Raw genomic sequence first — 23,994 nt, 5'->3', positions numbered from 1 at the left:
AGTTGATATGAGCTTTGTAAGAAACATGCACACAATTACAATACACAAACATACTCTTGTATTATATTATTTAAATGTTTTACTTTATTTCAAAATCATGCACAAAATTCACGAGAAAAGTCAATAATACACAGTTGTTTGTTTTTATTGAGTAAAGTAATGTGCAAATATAATTTTGTTTTTAACCACCGGTCCACAAATATATAAAGGATATGTACTAGAAATAAATTCAGAAGAATAACCCTACAATTATTTTCATTTGATTAGAATTAACTGCACAACTCTGAATTAACATGGTAAATACATTTTGTCATCGCCTAAATGAAAACATAAGACTGCATCACTAATGGAGAGATTACAAACAGGATTAATACAGCTGTTGGAAAGCACGTTGACCTAACTAGTGTCAAAAAAAAACGCAAGCTTAAGCTCTATGGCCATATCACTAAGTTCTCCGGACTCACTAAGACCTTCCTTCAAGGAACAGTATCAAGAAAAAGAATCAGACAGAGAAAGCAAAAGGAAGACAAAAGAATGGACAGGCTTGTCATTTAAAGAAATTTTATCTTAGGCAAAAGAAAATGGAGAAAGATGGTAAATAGATCTTGTGTGGTGCCCCGATGGTTCGACAGACTAAGAGATAAGTGAAGATGAAATGAAAAAAAAATCAAATATCGCTTTTCCGTTGTATAAATCAAGTAACACCGTAGTGACATGGTCATTCTAATAAGATCCCATCTATCCCCAAACCAAACAACATAATCCAAGTGCTGCACTGTTCGCAACTTTGGACTATTGTTCATCACATACAACTTACAAAGGTAAATAGTGTAGAATATAATAACAAAACTGCAGAGGTGGCAACGCTGGAGCAACTGCCAAGTGCTAATCAGGGTGAAGATCCTTCACTTCAATAACGCCAAGGAAAGGAAGGTTAAAGTGACCTAGGTAGACATAGTCCTCATATTGGAATGCTTCACTGAGGGCGTAGAGCGCCTTGGCCCCTGGGTCATGGTGCGAGGTGACGATACGACCATCAAGGCTGATCTCCAGCATCAAGGCGTGTTGAGGCAGAAAGATGTCAAACAAAGAAGGGGGGACAATCTGTGGAATCCAGAACAACATTTAAAGTTGATTTTTGTTAACCATTTTTCTTAAATTTTTATACGTTCAGTCGAGTCTAAATAAAAAAAGAATCTCAGCTTTTATTCCTTTACCCTTTGACCAATTCCAAACATAGAACTGTTGAGCAGATGATCTTACAATACATCACAATTATAAATAAAAGGATAAACAGCATGATAAAATTAATATTTTTGTCATCTCTTCGTATGGACTTTTAAAGTAGTAACCTATAATGACACACTTCATTGCTGCCTTCTTGGAATCTGTCCTCGTCCCACATTTTAACGAAGAACTTAAAATACATTTTTTTAACCTTTTGAAAGCCCCCAAAGGTAGGTAGAAAGGTAAAATATACTATTGGAACACTGAAAGAGTGTTGGCTTTGTAAGCTTGGATGGTGTATTGCACGATTTAAAGAGTTTGAATTTTAGCAAATATTTGTTTCTTTATTGTTTTGAAAAATAAATGCGTTACTTTAATTTTTTAAATACTTTTTTTTTTGTTGTTCAATGAAGAAAAGCCTGGCTGGTGGGAATTAGTTGTTTTTTTTTAGTGAGCCTTTCGTCCTCATCACGTGCACTGTAGTCAATATTGTGGAAGTCCCAGAGGATGCAATAGTACATTCCGTGTTAGTTTATTCACCTGCTCTTATAAACGTGGGTGCAACGCCTGCAATAGACCGTGATATTGTCAAAACAGCTCTTTTCAATAGTTAGAGCTGCCAACTTGTAAAAGATCCTGCAGTTTTCTATTCTATTGGTTTGAAAAGCTACGAAAGTTCCAATATAAAAATTGCATTTAATAAGTCTGAATCTGGAATGCCCTACCTATCACCTTAAACGGACATCATCTTCACATCATCACTAAAAAGATGAGCCACAAGGCCTAAGAACTTCGGTGTGGTCTTGTGTAGGCTTTCAAAATAAAGGCATTGGACACTATACATTTTTTTCTTCCTTAAGCGACAATAAAATTACCTTTGTAATAAATCGTTTGATGAAAGGATATGGAGCCACAATGTCCAGGAAGGAGCCGATGGCGCTTGAGCCTTGAAAACGAACTGAGCCCATTCCAACATAAAGGTTGCCCCTTGCATTGGGCTTTATGTTATCAGGGTAACCAGGCAAGTTGGTGATAAACACTTCTTTTTCTCCTGATTTCGGGCCATCAATGTAAACCCTGTACACAAAGCAAAACAAGATTTCTGTAAGTTCAAAGCCTCGATCATTTAAAATATAACAAAAGTTTAAAAGAATGTTTTGATAAGTTCTAAATATTCCTAGTGAAATGAAAATTTGAAGGTTTAAGCTCAGATCTACTCTGTTACAGCACGACACAGGAGATAAATGCGAGCAAAATATGTCGATCTAGAAATTGAAAGTGGGTAGCCTACTATTACACAGCCAAGTTGTTCAATGTAGAAAAATTTAGTATTGTGGTCTTCAAAGATTGATTTTAGTTTTAGAGGTGAGTGAGAGCCAACATTTAGGCTTAAGACAAAAGAAATCAATGTCTTAAATTGTTTAAAAAATGGCTACTTCGTCAGGGTGAGACTTTTTCACTGACAATTCATTATTAAAAAAATATAATAATTATGATATTGTCTACTAAAATAGAGCCTATAATCCCCTATATAGAATATAGGGCCTACTACTATGGGCTACTATATAGGCTATAATATTCATATTTTATTGGAATAGCCCATAATAAAAATTACTAAATAATGTGTAAAAAAAGGGGGGATTAATATAGGCGGACTTGGCGGTGGCTCTCAGAACATGTAGTTTAGAAAAGGGAACATTTTGTGTTTTGTTTTATTGTGTTCGGTGCAGACACCTGACAGTCGCCAGTGACAGTCAATAAAATGTTATTCGATTGAGTCTCAAGTCTCAAATCGGGCTTCCAGTTGATGGACTAATGAGAAATAGACTCATAACACAATTTGTCCATTTCCTCTAATTTTATTATAACAGCACGATGGCCGAGTGGTTAAGGCGTTGGACTTAAGATCCAATGGAATTATTTCCGCGTGGGTTCGAACCCCACTCGTGCTAATTTTGTTAATTTTTTTTTTGTGTGAAACAAACGTTTTATTCCGACGTGTGTGGATTGTTCTTTATCATAGCCCAAAATTTGATTCAGACCCTCACTACTACGTTATCTCCCTTTTTAAAAAAAACAGCTTTTGGTAGATCAAATTAAATGTCATTATTAATTGAATGGCTCTTTTAATTATTTTTAACAGTGTGAAGTGTAGAAGAGTACTGTAATATTTAATATTGTATTTTGTGCATTATAAAAATAAATCTTTAGAAATTATAACATTGTGACGCATAAATTAGGGAAATACTTGTATACTTTAAGAATTACTTTTCCAGTTAGAAAAGACTCCACCAAGCCCCTATATAAAAATAAAACAATCATACTCATTACTCAAACATTCTAGACAGCATTTGTAATTTTTTTTTTTACTAAATTTTTTATTCAAACTAATTTTAATTCCATTTTTTTTTAAATATATACGTTGTCGCAAAACAGACTGCATTCATCTTTCAATGACAAAAAAGAGAAAGCTTCCCAAACAAGTCTAGCTAGTTTTTTTTCTTTGTGTTTTAAATACCTACGAGCCGACCCGTGACATAGCATACGCTGCTATTTAGTGACGATTTAAACCTTCCTGAAAGACACAGTTGTCCAAATGGGGTGGGTGGTTGGGCGACGTAGAGAGTTAGACATACAGAGAAGATTAATTGCTCTCCTCCCCCCTCCCCTCCCTCTTTTTTTCTTAGCTGCGATCTCTGTCGCCGCGAAAGTTACTTGGGGTAACTCTAGTCCGACTTGCAGAAATAAAAGAGCTATCTTTCTTTGACTTTTTCATCGAGGGCTAAAGAGTCGGCGTGCGAACGTCTTCTTCCGCATGGTTGGGCGACGTAGAGAATTATATACACCTTCGATGAAGTCCAGTAGGGAATCGGCGCCGGAGGCGCCATTATCCCGTTGATGGTTAGAAAGGCTTTTATCCAACCACCAGGCCTGGACATGGGGCTCTTCACCCCTGTCCTGTCTGAGGGCACCCAGCGGTAGACGGCCATATCGATTGACTGGGCCAAACCGGGCCGTGCCGCGTACACAGCGCACCGCCCTCGCTCTCAGCCCACTCGCTATAAGTGGCCGAGAACAGCGCTAACTGCGGGGAGCTTGTCTCATATTCCTATACTGTAACCGCCACAATTCCGTGCGAGGGTCGCCACTCCAGGCTCCTGGTACTGATGACGACCCCCTTTGTGGAACGGCGTGGCGGACTTTTTGGACTGGGTTGCAGGTTACTTGTTCCATCCCCACCCCGAGTGAGATAAAAAAAAACAAAAGCTCACCCAGGGAGACCTGCTAGAAGGCCTGGTTCGCTACTCGTTCTTAGCCTGTCCAGATCCACCTCTGGATGTTTCCACCGGAGGGCCACGCTGAGGCGACGGGTAGCTGGAATATCCTCCGGAATTATATACACAGATTTATTAAATGATATGCATTGCTTTCCGGTGAATTCACCTCGTTATGAGAACGAGGCTTGCTTCAACTTACTTAGATAATCTCGAGACACTCATCTCAGCAACCAATAGAAAGCTTTGATCCTCGGAAAGATACAAACCATTGGCCAGATAGAGTCCATCTGTAACGAGCCAAGATGTCAATGTGATGGGATCCAAGGCAAGGATTCTCCCCAGACTGTTAGACTCTATCACCTGTGGGCAAAGATAGCCTAAATATCATTTTCAGAGCAACCAATGTCAACGAAAATTATAAAGTTGCTGGAACGATTCGAGAGAAAAGTATTAATTTATAACGCCTTTTTTTTAAAGATAGATTATATACGCTTCTAATAATTGATGTTTCTCAAATTTTTTTTTTAAATTTGATATTTTTTCAAATAAGATTTTTTTTTTCAGAATTGATAGTTGTAATAGATAATGGATTTTGAGTGATACTCAGTCAAACTTCAATTATATACAAAACAAGAAAAAAGAAGATACTTCTTTAAAAACCAAGCATATATTAGGCATAGTTGTATCAATTAGCTTAGATCAGTCATATAATAAAATTGAAATAGATCTAGACTAATAAAGAAAACAGGTATTTAAAAAAAAGAAATAAAAATGTGGGGAACGGCCTGAATTCAGACTCAAGGCTCAAGCCTTCTCAGGCTTCTCATACCAACACGGTAACCACTATGCTAGTGGAGAGCTTATGAACATGGAAGATTGTTATTATCTATTGTCTCGTCCTATTTGTCATGCTGTTTTCACTAAGACTTACACGACGACTTCTAAAGGGGACTAATTCAGCTTATACCACCACTTTAGTCAAGTACAAATTCTTTCTCGTGTACAAATATTTTACCAGACAGAGTGAGTTTAGATAAGCTTTATAAAAATATTAAGTCGTAATTTAAGATCTAAATAGCATAATGATATCTCAAAGTAGAACATACAAATTAAGCCTTGGACAACTTGCAGTCTATGCGGCAGATAATGTAAGGTTCATCTAGTTCTATGGCGACGGTTAAAGTGATGTCTCACGACCAACACAACGATAAACGACAGTTACTTTCCCCAACTACTGTTAGGTAACCATTAGGTACAAAAATACTTTAGACAACATAGCTGCAATGGGTGGACTCAAACGTCATTTATACTTTCTTAATATTAGTGTCTAATGTTTGACATTTCGGATGTTCCTTCATAGTTTAAGATAATTTATATCCTAGTCCAAACATTCCGCATAACGACTGGGCATGGCAGGGTATGAACCCGGGACCATCGAGAAATCTAAACGACAGTCCAACGAGTATTCCGCACGACCAGACAGCCATAAAAACTCCAGTTTACACCAATCCTCGAACTCTGGGTGCTACTGATAAGTTATCTAACCCCTCAGCCACTACCCACATATTCAAGAACACGAGACAAATGTAGCCTATTTCAAATTAAAGGCAGCACATATTGGGTTGTAACAAAGTTGAATGTCATAGTATTAGGTGAGAAGAGAGATGGAAACAATCTGACCTCATACCGATAGTTTCTTCTTTCCCATTTGGTGCTGGAGTCTGTGAAATAAATCGTTCCGTTTCGAGCAATGTCAAGTGCATTCAGAAATAGAAATCTGGAGCCGTTAAATTCTGAAAAGAAAAAGAGAAATATTAAATAATTTGAGGTTTACTTCTATGACGGAGGTATAAATAACAAGGAATAGGATGTCCAGTAGTTTTTCCTCTCTGAGAGGAAGAAGGAATATGTTATCTTCAGTAGATGCATAGGAGGTAGTTATGTTTTGTTAGGTACAATAAATCATTGTGTAAAGGGAGAAATAACGCATTCAAAATGTGTACCAGACAGATGGAGTTGATAGAAGCTTTGTAAGCTGATCTTTCTTTTCTAATCTTATTATTCTCTACACATGGCTTAATCTCCTTAGCTTAGTATATTTACTATGGTAACAAAATTACGACTAAACTATTTGATTTTTTTATTGCTTGATGTCTCGCATGAGCTTGTATGCGAAATTTGGAGATGACTGGGTTAGTTAAAGTGGTCGAAAATGCGATTGCAAAAATCCAACATACAAGATACAAGACATACAAGACATACAAGACATACAAGACATACAAGACATACAAGACATACAACATACAAGACATACAAGACATACAACATACAAGAAAGAGTGAGTCTTGTGAAAATGAAAAAAAACAACATAAAAATTCCAGCCTTATGCAACATCTACGTCATCTTCGGAAGACTTAATTATTTGGGGTAATCAAAAGTTATTGCATCAAAACCTACAGCCTTTGCCACCCATTTGATGAGAAACACAAGTTAAACAAACTACTCACTATCTAGTAACACCTGTTTGTCTCCCGTGTCGACGTTGACTTTCAGAATACCTTTGTATGAGTCTGCGACAATCAAATAACCTTCACTGTCCAGCTTCATTCCTTTCGGACGTCCACACAATGGTTCCATATGAAACTGACCTTTAGAGAAAAAAAAATTTAAAGGCCACCTATTTAATAATATTCGATTTTAACTCTCTCTCCGTAATTATTTTCCAAGTTCCGACGGAATTATTCAACAACTGACTTTTTAAGCATCGACAATAATATCGTTAATTGGGCTGCAGAATGGAGTAAAATCAACGACGTCTATTAGGAGAGAGAGAATTAAATTTAAATGTAAGGAAATATAATTTTTAGTTTTACAGTAAAAGTTATGGTTAAGACTAAAGATACGAAGTGATTTTTTTTTCCAATCTTCGACATGGCCCTTGTGTTTCATTAAGTTTTTGGTTTATTCATTGTACAGACGTGCAGACGATGAATGAATTTCTGAAAATCCGGAAGCGGGACAACCCTTGACACTTCCGAAACCCACTGGATATATTAAATCACTACTAAAAATCAGAGAAACTGACTCAAGCCCTAACCTACCGCAAGCAGCATCGTCTCTCCCAGTTCTAGTCACCAGCTTCAACTGACCATCTTTTATCCGCCATATTTTACCGTCTGCTGTCCCAGTGTAGAGTGAACCTAAATAAACCAATAACAATCATTCAAAGACAAAACCACTCGAGTGAAACGTAATTATAGTTAAAATAATAATACGTGTTAACGGGGGCGGGGACAAATGACTACGCAGATACTTTTGAAACCAAAAACACCTCTAAGAATATTGTTATCTATCAGCAGGCGGTACTGATGCAGACCTGCTGCATCATTTTGAAACTGTCAGGTAGAGTTAGCCTTCTTGAAACTCTAGGCCAGCAAGAGCAAACAAGACCTCCCTCTCACAGGCCTGCATTGAACAGTATGTTCTGTCTGGCGGGGGTCACGGAGGTCACGGTCAGACTTAAGCTTTTCCTCGTGTTTATTTTGACTCGTTTCCGGTAACACGGTCACTCCGCACTCGCGGACTAGAGACGCGGCCAGAGGCCACGTACTGGGAAACCGCAAAACTCCGCCATTTTCTTTTTCTCTACCAGACTGTGCGGGATACGCCGTTTATGTAACGGCCCTTGAGGAACGGCGCCTGGATTGTGACAAGGTTGTGGGAGTTCTTTGACTACCCTGCACAGGGATGCTATAAACACCATGGGAGTTTCGTTTTGCTACCTTTGGCCTCATCATTTTCTCTTACGATCATTTCCATCAGGGCGCCACTATGAGGAAAGGTAGCATGCCCGGGACCTGCCGCATCAGACAACTCTTCAGTAAATACCTAAGAGAACTATAGTAAATGTTCTTATACTACATTGTGTTTCCTTGTAATGACCCGGTAGGGCCAGAGAGCAAACACTTTTTTTGTGAACAGAGAGTGAACACTATTTTGTGTGTGAACAGAGAGTGAACACTATTTTGTGTGTGAACAGAGAGTGAACACTATTTTGTAAATAAACTGCATAGTTTGGGACCTACCAAAGCCATTCAACAATAAGACAAGAATCTCAAAGTGGAATATACAAATAAAGTTATTAAATAATTTATCCGCCAAAACCTTGAAAGAGTTCGTGTCACTGTTTTGTTTTCTTATAATTGCGACTTATTTCGGATGGCAAAAAAAAAATAGAATCTGTTTCTTCAGTTTGATAACATTTTTTTTTCAAATCCAAACTGCAAAAGCAAAGATGTTAAAAATCACAATGCTGTAAATTTTAACCAAGTAAAAGATTACAAAATATATTTTAAAATGATTCTACCGAACAGGTGACACTAATTACTCCGTCATTCCTCACTCTCAGTAGTCTAACACCTTCTTAGACAAGGGGGAAACTAATATGTGATTATACCTTCACAAATAATCATTGACTTTAATCGCTATTAAGAAGTTTTCGTCGCCATGAAAAGGGGAAAGAGAAAGGATTGCTACTAGCCAGTTTTGCCCTGGCCAACACCGTAAGAACCGTATATTGCACATTGAAGCAATAGTCGGCCTCAGTTCTTCCAAAAAATGAAGTGATACCTGACAGAAATGATTTTAAGTCCCCAACTCTGGTCTATAACAAGAAACAAAGTTTCTCTTTTTATAAATAAGAATCCGATGGTCTAATTTCTCATTCAATTTATTTCTTCTAATGCTTCAACTGTGAACTTTGCAAAATTAAGTTTTTCCAGCTGCTAGTGATCTCTACATAGGTACTGTCATAAGGCGGTGCGCAACATGTTTATATATGTCTATTTATTCAACTCTTTACTGAATACAAAGAAACGTTTGAATTGTGTGCGGAGATTTCCGCTGAGCCGTGTTCAATAAGTCAAATTTAATTTTAAGATGATTCTATTTTGAAAAATTATACCGGTCAAACCAGTGTTTTCACTGTGCGGCCAATGAGGTAGTTATTTCCCAAAGCCATACATCAACTGTCAAATACAAGGGAAAATTGTAAGAGTCGTTTTCGAATTACCCGTCCACTTAGTGTCTAATTTCCATGGTAAACCCATGAAGAATTTGCAAGCTAATAAGAGGAATTATTTTAAAAATTTTGCCTACCATCTGGACCTGCAGCGAATGATTCCGGACCAACAAGCTGACCTTGAAACAGTTTTTTGATATTCTGGAGGTTAGTGTTGACTTGAAGAGGTCCAATTAGTTCTGGTAGATCTTCACTAATACTTAAATAAAGAGAATCTCGTTTAGCATGCTTCTATTTCAGAATGACAAATTATTTAATAAACAGTAAAATACGAAATCCGGTTGCGAGAACTTCCATAAATCAATGAATAAATAACAGACTATGTTTACACATTTTTGGACATTAATCTATTAACGCTATGCACGTTTCAGGTCCAAGATTGAGTCACGGTGCACCCGCTGAGGCGAGGAAAAGGAAACCATGTCTCGTATTCATTTTATCTGCGCCAGACTTGCTCGTCTCCGTCTCGACAAGTCGGGGAGGTTTCCAATACTTGACCTGTATGGTGACATGCGTGCATTTCGCACAACAGCAGGGTTTATGTCCATGACTTTTGGAAGACAGGACTAGAGCCTCTCATATTATGTATAGCATAGGATTTCACGATGATGATGTTTAATAGTTTGCTAAAAGATTTGTAACCACTCCTTAGGTTTAACGTCGAAGTGTAAAATATGGATCATTATTTATAATGGCAATGTATTCGATTCCGAAGATGAAAGATTAATGCAGTGTTTCACATGGCTACGCAAAATGGATCAGGGTACATACTTGCAATTTAATCAACTTTTTTTTTTACTTATGTGATTAATATATTGTTATGACATGATTAGGATTTAGCTATTTGTTTCGGGAATAAGGGGAAAGTTTTATTTAGCAACAAGTGACGTGACAGATCTTTAAAAAACAAGAACGCTCTAAGTGACGCTACAAAGAAGACGCTTCGTGTAAAGCAGTACAATAGATATACGGATTTACGGACATAGCTGACATCGGACGATTCCCTTCGTGATTACTAAATATATTTGTAGAACAACATCAGCGTCGACTACATATTTGATTGTTTCGGCCTTTCGCCGGTGTTACTGAAGTAGTTTGAGTTCAGTGTTACTTCCAGTCAGACGTAGATCTACACTAGTTATATTTCAAAGAACCGACACCGCACGGAGGCCTTAACAATATTTATTTGTGTAATCAATACATTTTTGTATGTATATATATGTCTCCAACCAGGACGTTCTGAAACGAACCAATATGCAGCATCTATGCCCTTCTTACACAGAGAAGACTACGCTGGCTTGCATGCCAGATGGAAGAATCCCTAAAGGCATCCTATATGCTGAGCTTGCAGAGGGAGTCAGACCCAAGGTCCGCCCAAAACTAACCTACAGAGATGTCTGTAAGCGAGATATGAGAATCACGGACATCGAACAAAGTATGTGGGAGGAGATAGCCAAAGACAGGACAGCATGGTACGAACTTCGCCTAGTGCAAAAGAAACGAAGCTGCATCAGCCAAGAGAAAGAAGAAGAAGAAAGCTGCCCTGTCAGCTAGCCCTAACGAACTATGGCACACTCTTCCGCTCAGTCACACCAGATTCTGCCCGTCTCAAGACGAAACCAAAGCCAGTGAATCTCCTGGGCGCAACCATTTGCCTTCCGAGACAGAAGGCCTATATATTCAAATATATTGTATTCAAATATATGCTTATGTAATCAATATTTTACTTATTTAATCTAATTTAACTAATGTAATTTGCAATCATTATATTTACTGATGTGATCATTATAATTTTCTTCCATTCGTTTAAGTAATCAGTTTTTTCGGTTGGCCTGATACTTGATTTGATTGAAAAAAAAAAAAAAAACCTCTTCTCATAGCAATCTCATAGTTGCGAGGTTTTACTTCTGATTATTATAGAAGGTTCCTTCTGTCTTAATCGACAAAGGATGCACCCATACTTTCTACGTATTGGTATATTCCTGGGCTTGTGATAAAGGGGTCAAAGGTTGCCCGTGCGTCACGTCCTCCTTTCGACCTTTCTATTGTGATCCACAGAGTTGCAAGAGCTGTCAGTAGGAAGACCTTATATGCTCAACGTCTGGAAGGGGTCCCTGTTCTTGATATATCCTTGAGGTTGAGTCCTGGAGTCTTGGCACCGCAATGCGACGGAGGCTTAAAATCAATAACACCTCCTGGGTGAATCGCCTTACTAGACTGAAAAATACCCATTGCCCGAAGCTCCCCATTTTAGCAGTGATATCCATGTATCCAACACTTTACATGTCAGCAGAATCAGTTTTGCCGGGTTTAATACTTTAGCTACATACTCCGGCCAGATGTTGGATTTGTTTGTTAGTAGAGACTATTTGAGTCACACACCATTTAAAAGTATTTTGTAGACGATTGTAGCATATCTCCATATTGACACCCCTGGCTAAAACAAACTAATTTTTAGACCTCCGGAAAGGTGAAATAAAATTCCAGAATATTAATCGCAATAGACCGAGGAGAAAAAAATCTGAACGAATAATTAAATAGCTATTTAGCTTAAAGGTTTATCGACACGTTATAATCTACTGTTAGAGCTCGTGTATGGTAAGATGTAGCTTAAAGGTTTATCGACACGTTATAATCTACTGTTAGAGCTGGTGTATGGTAAGATGTAGCTTAAAGGTTTATCGACACGTTATAATCTACTGTTAGAGCTGGTGTATGGTAAGATGTAGCTTAAAGGTTTATCGACACGTTATAATCTACTGTTAGAGCTGGTGTATGGTAAGATGTAGCTTAAACGTTTATCGACACGTTATAATCTACTGTTAGAGCTGGTGTATGGTAAGATGTAGCTTAAAGGTTTATCGACACGTTATAATCTACTGTTAGAGCTGGTGTATGGTAAGATGTAGCTTAAACGTTTATCGACACGTTATAATCTACTGTTAGAGCTGGTGTATGGTAAGATGTAGCTTAAAGGTTTATCGACACGTTATAATCTACTGTTAGAGCTGGTGTATGGTAAGATGTAGCTTAAAGGTTTATCGACACGTTATAATCTACTGTTAGAGCTGGTGTATGGTAAGATGTAGCTTAAATGTTTATCGACACGTTATAATCTACTGTTAGAGCTGGTGTATGGTAAGATGTAGCTTAAAGGTTTATCGACACGTTATAATCTACTGTTAGAGCTGGTGTATGGTAAGATGTAGCTTAAAGGTTTATCGACACGTTATAATCTACTGTTAGAGCTGGTGTATGGTAAGATGTAGCTTAAAGGTTTATCGACACGTTATAATCTACTGTTAGAGCTGGTGTATGGTAAGATGTAGCTTAAAGGTTTATCGACACGTTATAATCTACTGTTAGAGCTGGTGTATGGTAAGATGTAGCTTAAACGTTTATCGACACGTTATAATCTACTGTTAGAGCTGGTGTATGGTAAGATGTAGCTTAAAGGTTTATCGACACGTTATAATCTACTGTTAGAGCTGGTGTATGGTAAGATGTAGCTTAAAGGTTTATCGACACGTTATAATCTACTGTTAGAGCTGGTGTATGGTAAGATGTAGCTTAAACGTTTATCGACACGTTATAATCTACTGTTAGAGCTGGTGTATGGTAAGATGTAGCCTAAAGGTTTATCGACACGTTATAATCTACTGTTAGAGCTGGTGTATGGTAAGATGTAGCTTAAAGGTTTATCGACACGTTATAATCTACTGTTAGAGCTGGTGTATGGTAAGATGTAGCTTAAAGGTTTATCGACACGTTATAATCTACTGTTAGAGCTGGTGTATGGTAAGATGTAGCTTAAACGTTTATCGACACGTTATAATCTACTGTTAGAGCTGGTGTACGGTAAGATGTAGCTTAAACGTTTATCGACACGTTATAATCTACTGTTAGAGCTGGTGTATGGTAAGATGTAGCTTAAACGTTTATCGACACGTTATAATCTACTGTTAGAGCTGGTGTATGGTAAGATGTAGCTTAAACGTTTATCGACACGTTATAATCTACTGTTAGAGCTGGTGTATGGTAAGATGTAGCCTAAAGGTTTATCGACACGTTATAATCTACTGTTAGAGCTGGTGTATGGTAAGATGTAGCTTAAACGTTTATCGACACGTTATAATCTACTGTTAGAGCTGGTGTATGGTAAGATGTAGCTTAAAGGTTTATCGACACGTTATAATCTACTGTTAGAGCTGGTGTATGGTAAGATGTAGCTTAAAGGTTTATCGACACGTTATAATCTACTGTTAGAGCTGGTGTATGGTAAGATGTAGCCTAAAGGTTTATCGACACGTTATAATCTACTGTTAGAGCTGGTGTATGGTAAGATGTAGCCTAAAGGTTTATCGACACGTTATAATCTACTGTTAGAGCTGGTGTATGGTAAGATGTAGCTTAAACGTTTATCGACACGTTATAATCTACTGTTAGAGCTGGTGTATGGTAAGATGTAGCCTAAAGGTTTATCGACACGTTATAATCTACTGTTAGAGCTGGTGTATGGTAAGATGTAGTTTAAACGTTTATCGACACGTTATAATCTACTGTTAGAGCTGGTGTATGGTAAGATGTAGCTTAAAGGTTTATCGACACGTTATAATCTACTGTTAGAGCTGGTGTATGGTAAGATGTAGCTTAAAGGTTTATCGACACGTTATAATCTACTGTTAGAGCTGGTGTATGGTAAGATGTAGCTTAAACGTTTATCGACACGTTATAATCTACTGTTAGAGCTGGTGTATGGTAAGATGTAGCTTAAAGGTTTATCGACACGTTATAATCTACTGTTAGAGCTGGTGTATGGTAAGATGTAGCTTAAACGTTTATCGACACGTTATAATCTACTGTTAGAGCTGGTGTATGGTAAGATGTAGCTTAAAGGTTTATCGACACGTTATAATCTACTGTTAGAGCTGGTGTATGGTAAGATGTAGCTTAAACGTTTATCGACACGTTATAATCTACTGTTAGAGCTGGTGTATGGTAAGATGTAGCTTAAAGGTTTATCGACACGTTATAATCTACTGTTAGAGCTGGTGTATGGTAAGATGTAGCTTAAAGGTTTATCGACACGTTATAATCTACTGTTAGAGCTGGTGTATGGTAAGATGTAGGTTAAAGGTTTATCGACACGTTATAATCTACTGTTAGAGCTGGTGTATGGTAAGATGTAGCTTAAACGTTTATCGACACGTTATAATCTACTGTTAGAGCTGGTGTATGGTAAGATGTAGCTTAAACGTTTATCGACACGTTATAATCTACTGTTAGAGCTGGTGTATGGTAAGATGTAGCTTAAACGTTTATCGACACGTTATAATCTACTGTTAGAGCTGGTGTACGGTAAGATGTAGCTTAAACGTTTATCGACACGTTATAATCTACTGTTAGAGCTGGTGTATGGTAAGATGTAGCTTAAACGTTTATCGACACGTTATAATCTACTGTTAGAGCTGGTGTATGGTAAGATGTAGCTTAAACGTTTATCGACACGTTATAATCTACTGTTAGAGCTGGTGTATGGTAAGATGTAGCTTAAAGGTTTATCGACACGTTATAATCTACTGTTAGAGCTGGTGTATGGTAAGATGTAGCTTAAACGTTTATCGACACGTTATAATCTACTGTTAGAGCTGGTGTATGGTAAGATGTAGCTTAAAGGTTTATCGACACGTTATAATCTACTGTTAGAGCTGGTGTATGGTAAGATGTAGCTTAAACGTTTATCGACACGTTATAATCTACTGTTAGAGCTGGTGTATGGTAAGATGTAGCTTAAAGGTTTATCGACACGTTATAATCTACTGTTAGAGCTGGTGTATGGTAAGATGTAGCTTAAAGGTTTATCGACACGTTATAATCTACTGTTAGAGCTGGTGTATGGTAAGATGTAGGTTAAAGGTTTATCGACACGTTATAATCTACTGTTAGAGCTGGTGTATGGTAAGATGTAGCTTAAACGTTTATCGACACTTTATAATCTACTGTTAGAGCTGGTGTATGGTAAGATGTAGCTTAAACGTTTATCGACACGTTATAATCTACTGTTAGAGCTGGTGTATGGTAAGATGTAGCTTAAACGTTTATCGACACGTTATAATCTACTGTTAGAGCTGGTGTACGGTAAGATGTAGCTTAAACGTTTATCGACACGTTATAATCTACTGTTAGAGCTGGTGTATGGTAAGATGTAGCTTAAACGTTTATCGACACGTTATAATCTACTGTTAGAGCTGGTGTATGGTAAGATGTAGCCTAAAGGTTTATCGACACGTTATAATCTACTGTTAGAGCTGGTGTATGGTAAGATGTAGCTTAAAGGTTTATCGACACGTTATAATCTACTGTTAGAGCTGGTGTATGGTAAGATGTAGCTTAAAGGTTTATCGACACGTTATAATCTACTGTTAGAGCTGGTGTATGGTAAGATGTAGCCTAAAGGTTTATCGACACGTTATAATCTACTGTTAGAGCTGGTGTATGGTAAGATGTAGCTTAAAGGTTTATCGACACGTTATAATCTACTGTTAGAGCTGGTGTATGGTAAGATGTAGCTTAAAGGTTTATCGACACGTTATAATCTACTGTTAGAGCTGGTGTATGGTAAGATGTAGCCTAAAGGTTTATCGACACGTTATAATCTACTGTTAGAGCTGGTGTATGGTAAGATGTAGCTTAAAGGTTTATCGACACGTTATAATCTACTGTTAGAGCTGGTGTATGGTAAGATGTAGCTTAAACGTTTATCGACACGTTATAATCTACTGTTAGAGCTGGTGTATGGTAAGATGTAGCCTAAAGGTTTATCGACACGTTATAATCTACTGTTAGAGCTGGTGTATGGTAAGATGTAGCTTAAAGGTTTATCGACACGTTATAATCTACTGTTAGAGCTGGTGTATGGTAAGATGTAGCCTAAAGGTTTATCGACACGTTATAATCTACTGTTAGAGCTGGTGTATGGTAAGATGTAGCTTAAAGGTTTATCGACACGTTATAATCTACTGTTAGAGCTGGTGTATGGTAAGATGTAGCTTAAACGTTTATCGACACGTTATAATCTACTGTTAGAGCTGGTGTATGGTAAGATGTAGCCTAAATCTATGCTGTTCAACATGAGTCATTTCTGTATACTTACTACAAAGGCTCCGGGTCTATGGGGGAAGGCAACAGTAGCAAGACAAACACACTTGCTGCTGCTATCACACAGGATAAAACAAATGCCCAGAAACTGTTGAGAGATAAGACAGAACGGTAAGTAGCCTAGACTTTATTAAATATTCAAAAACACACAAAGATAAAGACTCATTTCTTATTTCATTTGGAAGAACAACTACTTAGAAATACTATCTATTTCCTAGAGCCGCCAGAATATTGAAAAGAATGCATGAATCAGCTAGGAAACGGGGAAAAAACACGTTTTTGTAGAGTTTATGTTTCCTGTAGTCTACATACGTAGGCTACAACATATGGGTTCAAGTAGGATGTAATCTATTTTGAAGGATGTTCTGTAAGTTAACTCTTTCTCTCCGTAATTATTTACCACATTCTAATGGAATCAACGTTTGTATCGTCGGTTAGGTGAGAAAGAGTTAAATGATAAATATTTTCCCGCCTCCGTGTTTTATATCCTTTTAACGAACTGATTACATAAAGTGTTGTATGGTGAAGTTTCTAATTGATGAGATGTAAGTGCTGAGGGGGTAACAAGGTTAATGCGGGGATACTCAAACCGATGAAACGATCGTCAGAATAGAAATATAATTATCGATGCTGAATTCTGGGAAGACTTTATGGAGAGAGATGACGACTAAGAAAACTATGGACAACGCCGAACTAAGTAATGACATGCGCTCTGGAAGAAAAGCTAGCCAACGAAAACAAAAAATATATACCACCAAATCCAGTGCCCACTCTTTCCAGCTTTGTATGGAGACGGGAATACATCTCCATAACAGGGCTCTACATCATGGGCGTAGCCAGGATTTTTTTTTCGGGGGGGGGGGGGGTTGGGGGGGGGGATTTTTTTTCTCCCCCCCCCCCCCGCAAAAAAAGTATATGTATTTATGTGTGTGTGTACATAATCTTTATTACATTCTGACCCTTCATTCTTTCGGAAGACGTTTATTGTGCACTAGAATAGGTTCTTGAATGAGTTAGTGAAAAAATTGTACATTCCCTGCCATAATTGGCAATGGGGTCTGGGGGAGAGCTAGGAGCTCCCACAGCTTTTGCCCCGCCGCCAAGCACTATTTCTGATATTCAAAGCCAACAAAATGCATATTCTGAGGTATCTACAGTGCATTTTCCTGCTATTAAAAAGTTCTATTTCAAAAACCTAAGGTGCTATTCTTACTGACTTAGATCCTCCCGCGCCGTTCGGCGTATTTGCCGTCAAGCTGTTTCCATAAAATTGTAGACTCCCAAACATTACTAGCAAGGGGGTCTTGTGGGGCGCTAGGAGCTCCCCCAGCGCGGGGAGAAGCCCCGCCGCCAAGCACTATTTCTGGTATTGAAAGCTAACAAAATGCATATTCTGAGGTATCTACAGTGCATTTTCCTGCTATTAAAAAGTTTTATTTCAAAAACCTAATGTGCTATTCTTACTGACGTTCGGCGCATTTGCCGTCAAGCTGTTTCCATAACAATATGTCACTGGTATCGTCTGAAGCCTCTTCCCACCTGCCATGAGGACCTCCATGAATGAGTGGCGTCAAGTTGTACTAGGATATAATTGCAACTCTTCTTTTGCGTAATTCATTTTGTCGGAGAACATGTCCCGCAAACCTCATGCGTCGCTCTCTCACAATCTTACTAAGGGGTTGACTCCCAGTTCGGCATAGGATTTCCTTGATTTAGACCCGATCTCTATAACTGACTCCTAAAATCTGTCTTAGCCATCTTTGTTGAGCCACATTTAGTGTTTTTCAATTTCGGCAGATGACTATTCAATGCAGTTTATTAATGGAGCCCTGCCACTGGTAAAAATGTGTAACCTCTCTTGAATACGCTCTTGGAATTAAGTAACTGTAGTTTGCTTTAGATTTTATATCGAAAAGAGAAGTTTTATCGTCAATATCATCTGTTGGGGGTTTTCCACCTCAAAATTTTCTGTAGGGGGATTTAAACTCAAAACCATCTGGAGGGGCTTTAAACTTTAAAAAAAGCCATCTGTAGAAGATGGGTTTAAACTCAAAACCCCCGATTGGATTGGCTACGCTCAAATAATTTCAGTGTGTAATTTGCTTTTTTTTATATTGAAGAGGTATTTTTAGCATCAAACCCCTCTGAATGGGGGTTTAAACTCAAAACCCCTTTTGGCAACGCTCATAGCATTTTGAGTGCTTAATTTGCTTTTTTTCTTACACTGAAGATGTATTTTTTTAGCCTCAAACCCCCTGGCGGGGGGTTTAAACTCAAAACCCCTTTGGCTACGTTCATAGATTTTAGAGTGAGTAATTTGAGTTTAAACTCAAAACCCCTTTGACTACACTCATAACATTTTGAGTGTATAATTTGCTTTGTTTTTTTTTTATTATTATAGAGGTGTTTTTACCTTCAAACCCCGCTGAAGTGGGATTTAAACTCAAAACTGAGTCAAAACCCATTTAGCTACGCTCATAACATTTTGAGTGCGTAATTAGCTTTTTTTTATGTTGAAGAGGGGGTTTAGCGTAAATTTTAGAGGGGGTTTTAAAATCAAAATCTTCCTTAACTGTGCTCGTGGATGTAGGCGATTTTCGTTTGCATTTTTTTTGTTTTGTTTTATAGAAGAGGGGGAGTTAACTGCAAAAACCCCAGATAGGGGGTTTAAAACTCAAAACCCTCTGGTAGGGGTTTTAAACTCGAACCCCCTGGTAGGGGTTTTTAAACTCGAACCCCCCTGGTAGGGGGTTTTAAACTCAAAACCCCTTTGGTTGTGCTGGGGCAAGTGATGGTTTAGTATTAAAATCTAACCTAAAATAAACAAAATCAAAGCAAAAAATCAGTCACTAAATTCCGATCTCCCCTTCGGGGGGGGGGGGGGGGGGTTGAACCCCAACCCCCCCCCTGGCTACGCCCATGCTCTACAGTCACATGAAAAAGTGTTTCACGAGATGAACCGTAGGTCTTAAGGAGGTCAATGATTATTGATGATAAAGATGATTAACTTATTACCTTGACATTTACTTTAAGTCCCTCTAATGTCGTTGTAGGAGAAAATCCACGCTGATTGCTGTCTTGTTCCCGTTCAGTATTCAGAATATCCTATGTGTATGCTGATGTGTTTTGCAGGACTCGTATCCTTGTAAACTACATCTCTGGGTGATTTAGTTTAAAATCTAACGAGACAGATCAAGTCCTAAACTCTACACATCTATTTTTTTTTTTTATATTTCGCTACCAGGGTAGGCCTACAATTTCGGTAGTGTTGGGACCTTGCTATGGATGAACACAACTCACAAAGCAAGAAAGCACCATAGGAGAAAAAACAACAACAGAATTTGATTATGCCTATTAGGGCTGTTTGAAATATTTAAGTGGTGACCTTTTGTGAAACATACATTTAGAATTTTACGGTAATCGTATGATAAAGATCGATCTTACTAGTAGGCCTACAATTTTGTATAAGGCTTTCATCTGTTTCTGTATAAATAAAAAAATGAACTAAATATGTTTCTGTAAACTCGTTTTCCTGGATACATTAAACTGAGTAGTTGCCATGGATACAAGCTATCCTTATGTCCTTTTTTTTTACTTTAAAACCTTTAAAACATCTTTTAATAGTTAAGTCGACATTGTTCAATAGTGTCAGACGACATATAGCGCCTGCTTAGTACTAGATCTTTCGGCTTTTAATTATTTCAAACTATTAAAGATTGCTTTCACTGCCAGACGAAGGACATGACAACATAAAGGAGAACATGTCCTGCTACCCTTGCCGGACGTCAGCCTCATGGGCGTTGCCAGGGGGGGGGGTGTTGGGGGTTCAACCCCCCCCCGAAATGAAATCCCCCCCGAGGGGGGGGGTGACGGACTTAAGTTGACTGATTTTTTACTTTGATTTTCTTTATTTTAGGTAAGATTTTAATACTAAACCATCACTTGCCCCAGCGCAGCCAAAGGGGTTTTGAGTTTAAAACCCCTACCATGGGGTTTTGAGTTTGAAACCCTCTACCACGGGGCGGGGGGGGGGGGAGACTGACTTTAGTGACATGTTTTTTTGCTTTGATTTTGTTAATTTTAGGTGAGACTTTAATACTAAACCATCACTTGCCCCAGCACAGCTAAAGGGGTTTTGAGTTTAAAACCACTACCAGGGGTTTAGAGTTTAAAACCCCTACCAGGGGGTTTTGAGTTTAAAACCCCTACCAGGGGGTTTTTAGTTTAAAACCCCTAGCAGGGGGTTTTGAGTTTAAAACCCCCTACCAGGGGGTTTTGAGTTTGAAACCCCCCTACCAGAGGTTTTTGCAGTTAAATCCCCCTCTTCTATAAAACAAAACACACAAAAAATGCAAACGATAATCCCCAAATTCCAAGTGCACAGTTAAGGAAGATTTTGATTTTAAAACCCCTCCAAAATTTACGATAGACCCCCTCTTCAATATGGAAAAAAAGCAAATTATGCACTCAAAATGTTATGAGCGTAGCTAAATGGGTTTTGACTCCCCTCCAGTGGAGTTTGAAGCTAAAAATACATCTTCAATAAAAAAAAAAAAGCAAATTACACACTCTAAAATCTAAGAGCGTAGCCATATGGGTCAGCGGGGTTTGAAGTTAAAAAATACATCATCAATGTAAAAAAAAAAAAAGAAAATTACGCACTCAAAATGCTATGAGCGTTGCCAAAATTGGTTTTGAGTTCATATCCCCCTTCACAAGGGTTTGATGCTAAAAAATACCTCTTTAATATAAAAAAAAAAGCAAATTACACACTAAAATTATTTGAGCGTAGCCAAGCGAATTGGGGGTTTTTGAGTTTAAACTCCTTTCCTCCAGATGGTTTTGAGTTTAAAATCCCCCTACAGAGCGTTTTGAGGTGGAAAACCTCTATCTTCAATATTACTCTAAAGCAAACTACAGTTACCAAATTCTATAATCGTAGCTAAATTGGGGTTTTGAATTTAAAAAACTACAACGAAGTCCTGAGATTTTTAGTTTAAAACCTCTAACAGATGATTTTGACGATAAAACTTCCCTTTTCGATATAAAATCTAATGCAAACTACAGTCACCCAATTCCAAGAGCGTATCCAAGAGAGGTTACATTTCTACATTTCTTTTACATTTGCGGGGCTCCATTAATAAAGTGCAGTGAATAGTCATCTGCCGAAATTGAAAAACACTAAATGTGGCTCAACAAAGATGGCTAAGACAGATTTTAGGAGTTAGTTATTGAGATCTGGTCTAAATCAAGGAAATCGTATGTCGAACTGGGAGTCGACCCCTTAGTAAAATTGTGACAGAGCGTCGCATGAGGTTTGCGGGACATGTTCTCCGACAAAATAAATTACGCATAATAAGAGTTGCGATGACATCCTAGTACAACTTGGTGCCACACATTCAAGGAGGTCCTCGGAGCAGGTGGGAAGAGGCTTCAGAAATTACCAGTGACAGATTTTTGTGGAAACAGCTTGACGGCAAATGCGCCGAACGGCGCGGCAGGGTCTTAGTCAGTAAAAATAGCACATAAATTTTTTAAATAAGACTTTTTAATAGCAGGAAAATGCACTGTAGATACCTCAGAATATGCATTTTGTTGACAATCTATGCCAGAAATAGTGCTTGGCGGCGGGGCTCCGCCCCGCTCTAGGGTGAGCTTCTAGAGCTCCCCAGAGCCCCTTGCTGGCAATGGAGGGGAGTCAACAATTTTTTCACTAACTCCAGGAAGAACCTATTCTAGGGCACAATAAACGTGTTCCAAAAGAATGAAGGGTCAGATTGTAATAAAGATTATGAACACACACACACATACTTATATACAAATATATTTTTTCGCGAGGGGGGGGGGCGGGGGGGGGGGGGTTAGGGGGGAATTTTTTTCGAAAAAAAATCCTGGCTACGCCCATGGTCAGCCTTGTCAGGTAACCCTACCCTCGGGTGCGTAAAATAGATTGAGAGTCGCTTAGATAATTAGTCTAATAGATCTAGACCTTTTTCGTGTCACTAAAAAACGTTTAATTCATTAATTGTTCTATATTTGCCTATATATTTAGGCCAATATCATTTCGCTATATATATAGGTCTGTTTTAATGTTATATTTATTTTTGCTACAAATAATATTTAGATGTATCTAATATAGATCTGGTATTTAGATTTGTATAATTATAGATTTATTTTTATGCCTAGTCCATACATCTCAAGTCTGTGATCAACACTGACAAGCCATAGACGGCATAGAATAGACAATGTTGTTCTAGATAACGACCTATACATAGATAGATATATTTGGTGGAAGACTTTTTTTTTTATCTAGATCAGTGATTCCCAAAGTGGTCTATATAGACCCCCAGGGGTCCACGAAGACTTCCAAGGGGTCTACGAAAGTGAAATAATAAATTGGGGGTCTATGAGATGTCCATGGGGGTCTACAATAATGGATTTCATTTGTGACTTAAATTTTCACTCCCATTAATGTAATTATTTCCTACACTATATATGATCTGTACCTTAGTTAATCTTTTAAATATTTATCCTTCTATTCAAACGAAAAATGTTTGTATTTAATTTCAATACTTATTTAAATATCTTAATTTTGTCTATATGTAAGTTATGTTTAACAAAAAATAAATGTAGATTGTACACCGTTGATTATTTAAAATTGGGATTCATTCCTTCCTTGTCAAACAAGCGGTTGCCTAAATGCCTTTTTATGACGATATGAAACTAATTATGCTGGAGGATAATTTGAGACGATGCCACCCTGATAACAAGATAAAAGTTTGAAAAAGATAAGTTCAGAATAGACCCACAAAATCTCTCTTCGACATCATAAAGAGAAGATGATGGTTTGTGAACGACTTACAATATCTCTTTATTTATAGCCAAATACGGAAAACACTTTAGGTAAAACATTGATTTTACCTGCCGTTGAAATAGTTTTAAAAACTGTTTTACACAAATCTACATCTGATACTATTAAACGAATTTCTTGCAACAATACAGTTCAAGGGAATATCGGTGTTGTCTTTATATGAGAAAAGAGTCCTTGTAATCACAACACATTTCCGTAAGGATAAATAAAGCAGTCTAAGTCTTAGTCTTAAAAGCTTCTTATGTAATTCTTTTCAAGCGACATAAACAGTTTGGGATCAGCGGTCTAGCAGGCCCTGGCAGGATGTAGCGTTGTTTGCTGCAAACTGCCTAAGGGTTGCTGGCTCCTTATTTTTCCTCAGGGTTGACTCACAAAACCCA

The 23,994-nt window shown here is 37.9% G+C and overlaps 1 protein-coding gene and 1 non-coding gene across 2 annotated transcripts; one reads left to right on the top strand and one right to left on the bottom strand.

Moving 5' to 3' along the window:
- Positions 1 to 74: 74 nt before the first annotated feature.
- On the bottom strand, positions 75 to 20,335 carry LOC106063082 (adipocyte plasma membrane-associated protein-like). Its single transcript, XM_056028234.1, has 9 exons — positions 19,759 to 20,335; positions 16,739 to 16,831; positions 9,663 to 9,784; positions 7,607 to 7,705; positions 7,013 to 7,153; positions 6,186 to 6,298; positions 4,705 to 4,865; positions 2,103 to 2,304; positions 75 to 1,104 (listed from the first exon to the last, which is right to left on the bottom strand). Exons 1-9 carry the CDS (start codon positions 19,764 to 19,766, stop codon positions 886 to 888), a joined length of 1,158 nt encoding a protein of 385 aa, XP_055884209.1. The 5' UTR covers positions 19,767 to 20,335; the 3' UTR covers positions 75 to 885.
- On the top strand, positions 3,097 to 3,179 carry Trnal-uaa (transfer RNA leucine (anticodon UAA)). The gene has a single exon. It is a non-coding gene; the product is annotated as a tRNA-Leu (tRNA).
- Positions 20,336 to 23,994: the final 3,659 nt, after the last annotated feature.

Source organism: Biomphalaria glabrata, chromosome 4 (genome assembly GCF_947242115.1).
Source record: "Biomphalaria glabrata chromosome 4, xgBioGlab47.1, whole genome shotgun sequence".
Lineage (NCBI taxonomy): Eukaryota > Metazoa > Mollusca > Gastropoda > Planorbidae > Biomphalaria > Biomphalaria glabrata.
The sequence above is the reverse complement of the archived record's forward strand: the minus strand, read 5'-3'. Positions and strand labels throughout refer to the sequence as shown.

What these genes read in the sequence shown, in the direction of transcription:
- LOC106063082 (XM_056028234.1), bottom strand. An exon ending in GAAGAAACTATCGGTATGAG is followed by an intron (nt 4,866 to 6,185) that starts GTCAGATTGTTT and finishes CTTTGCCCACAG; the next exon opens with GTGATAGAGTCTAACAGTCT. An exon ending in AGTGTCTCGAGATTATCTAA is followed by an intron (nt 2,305 to 4,704) that starts GTAAGTTGAAGC and finishes CTTTGTGTACAG; the next exon opens with GGTTTACATTGATGGCCCGA.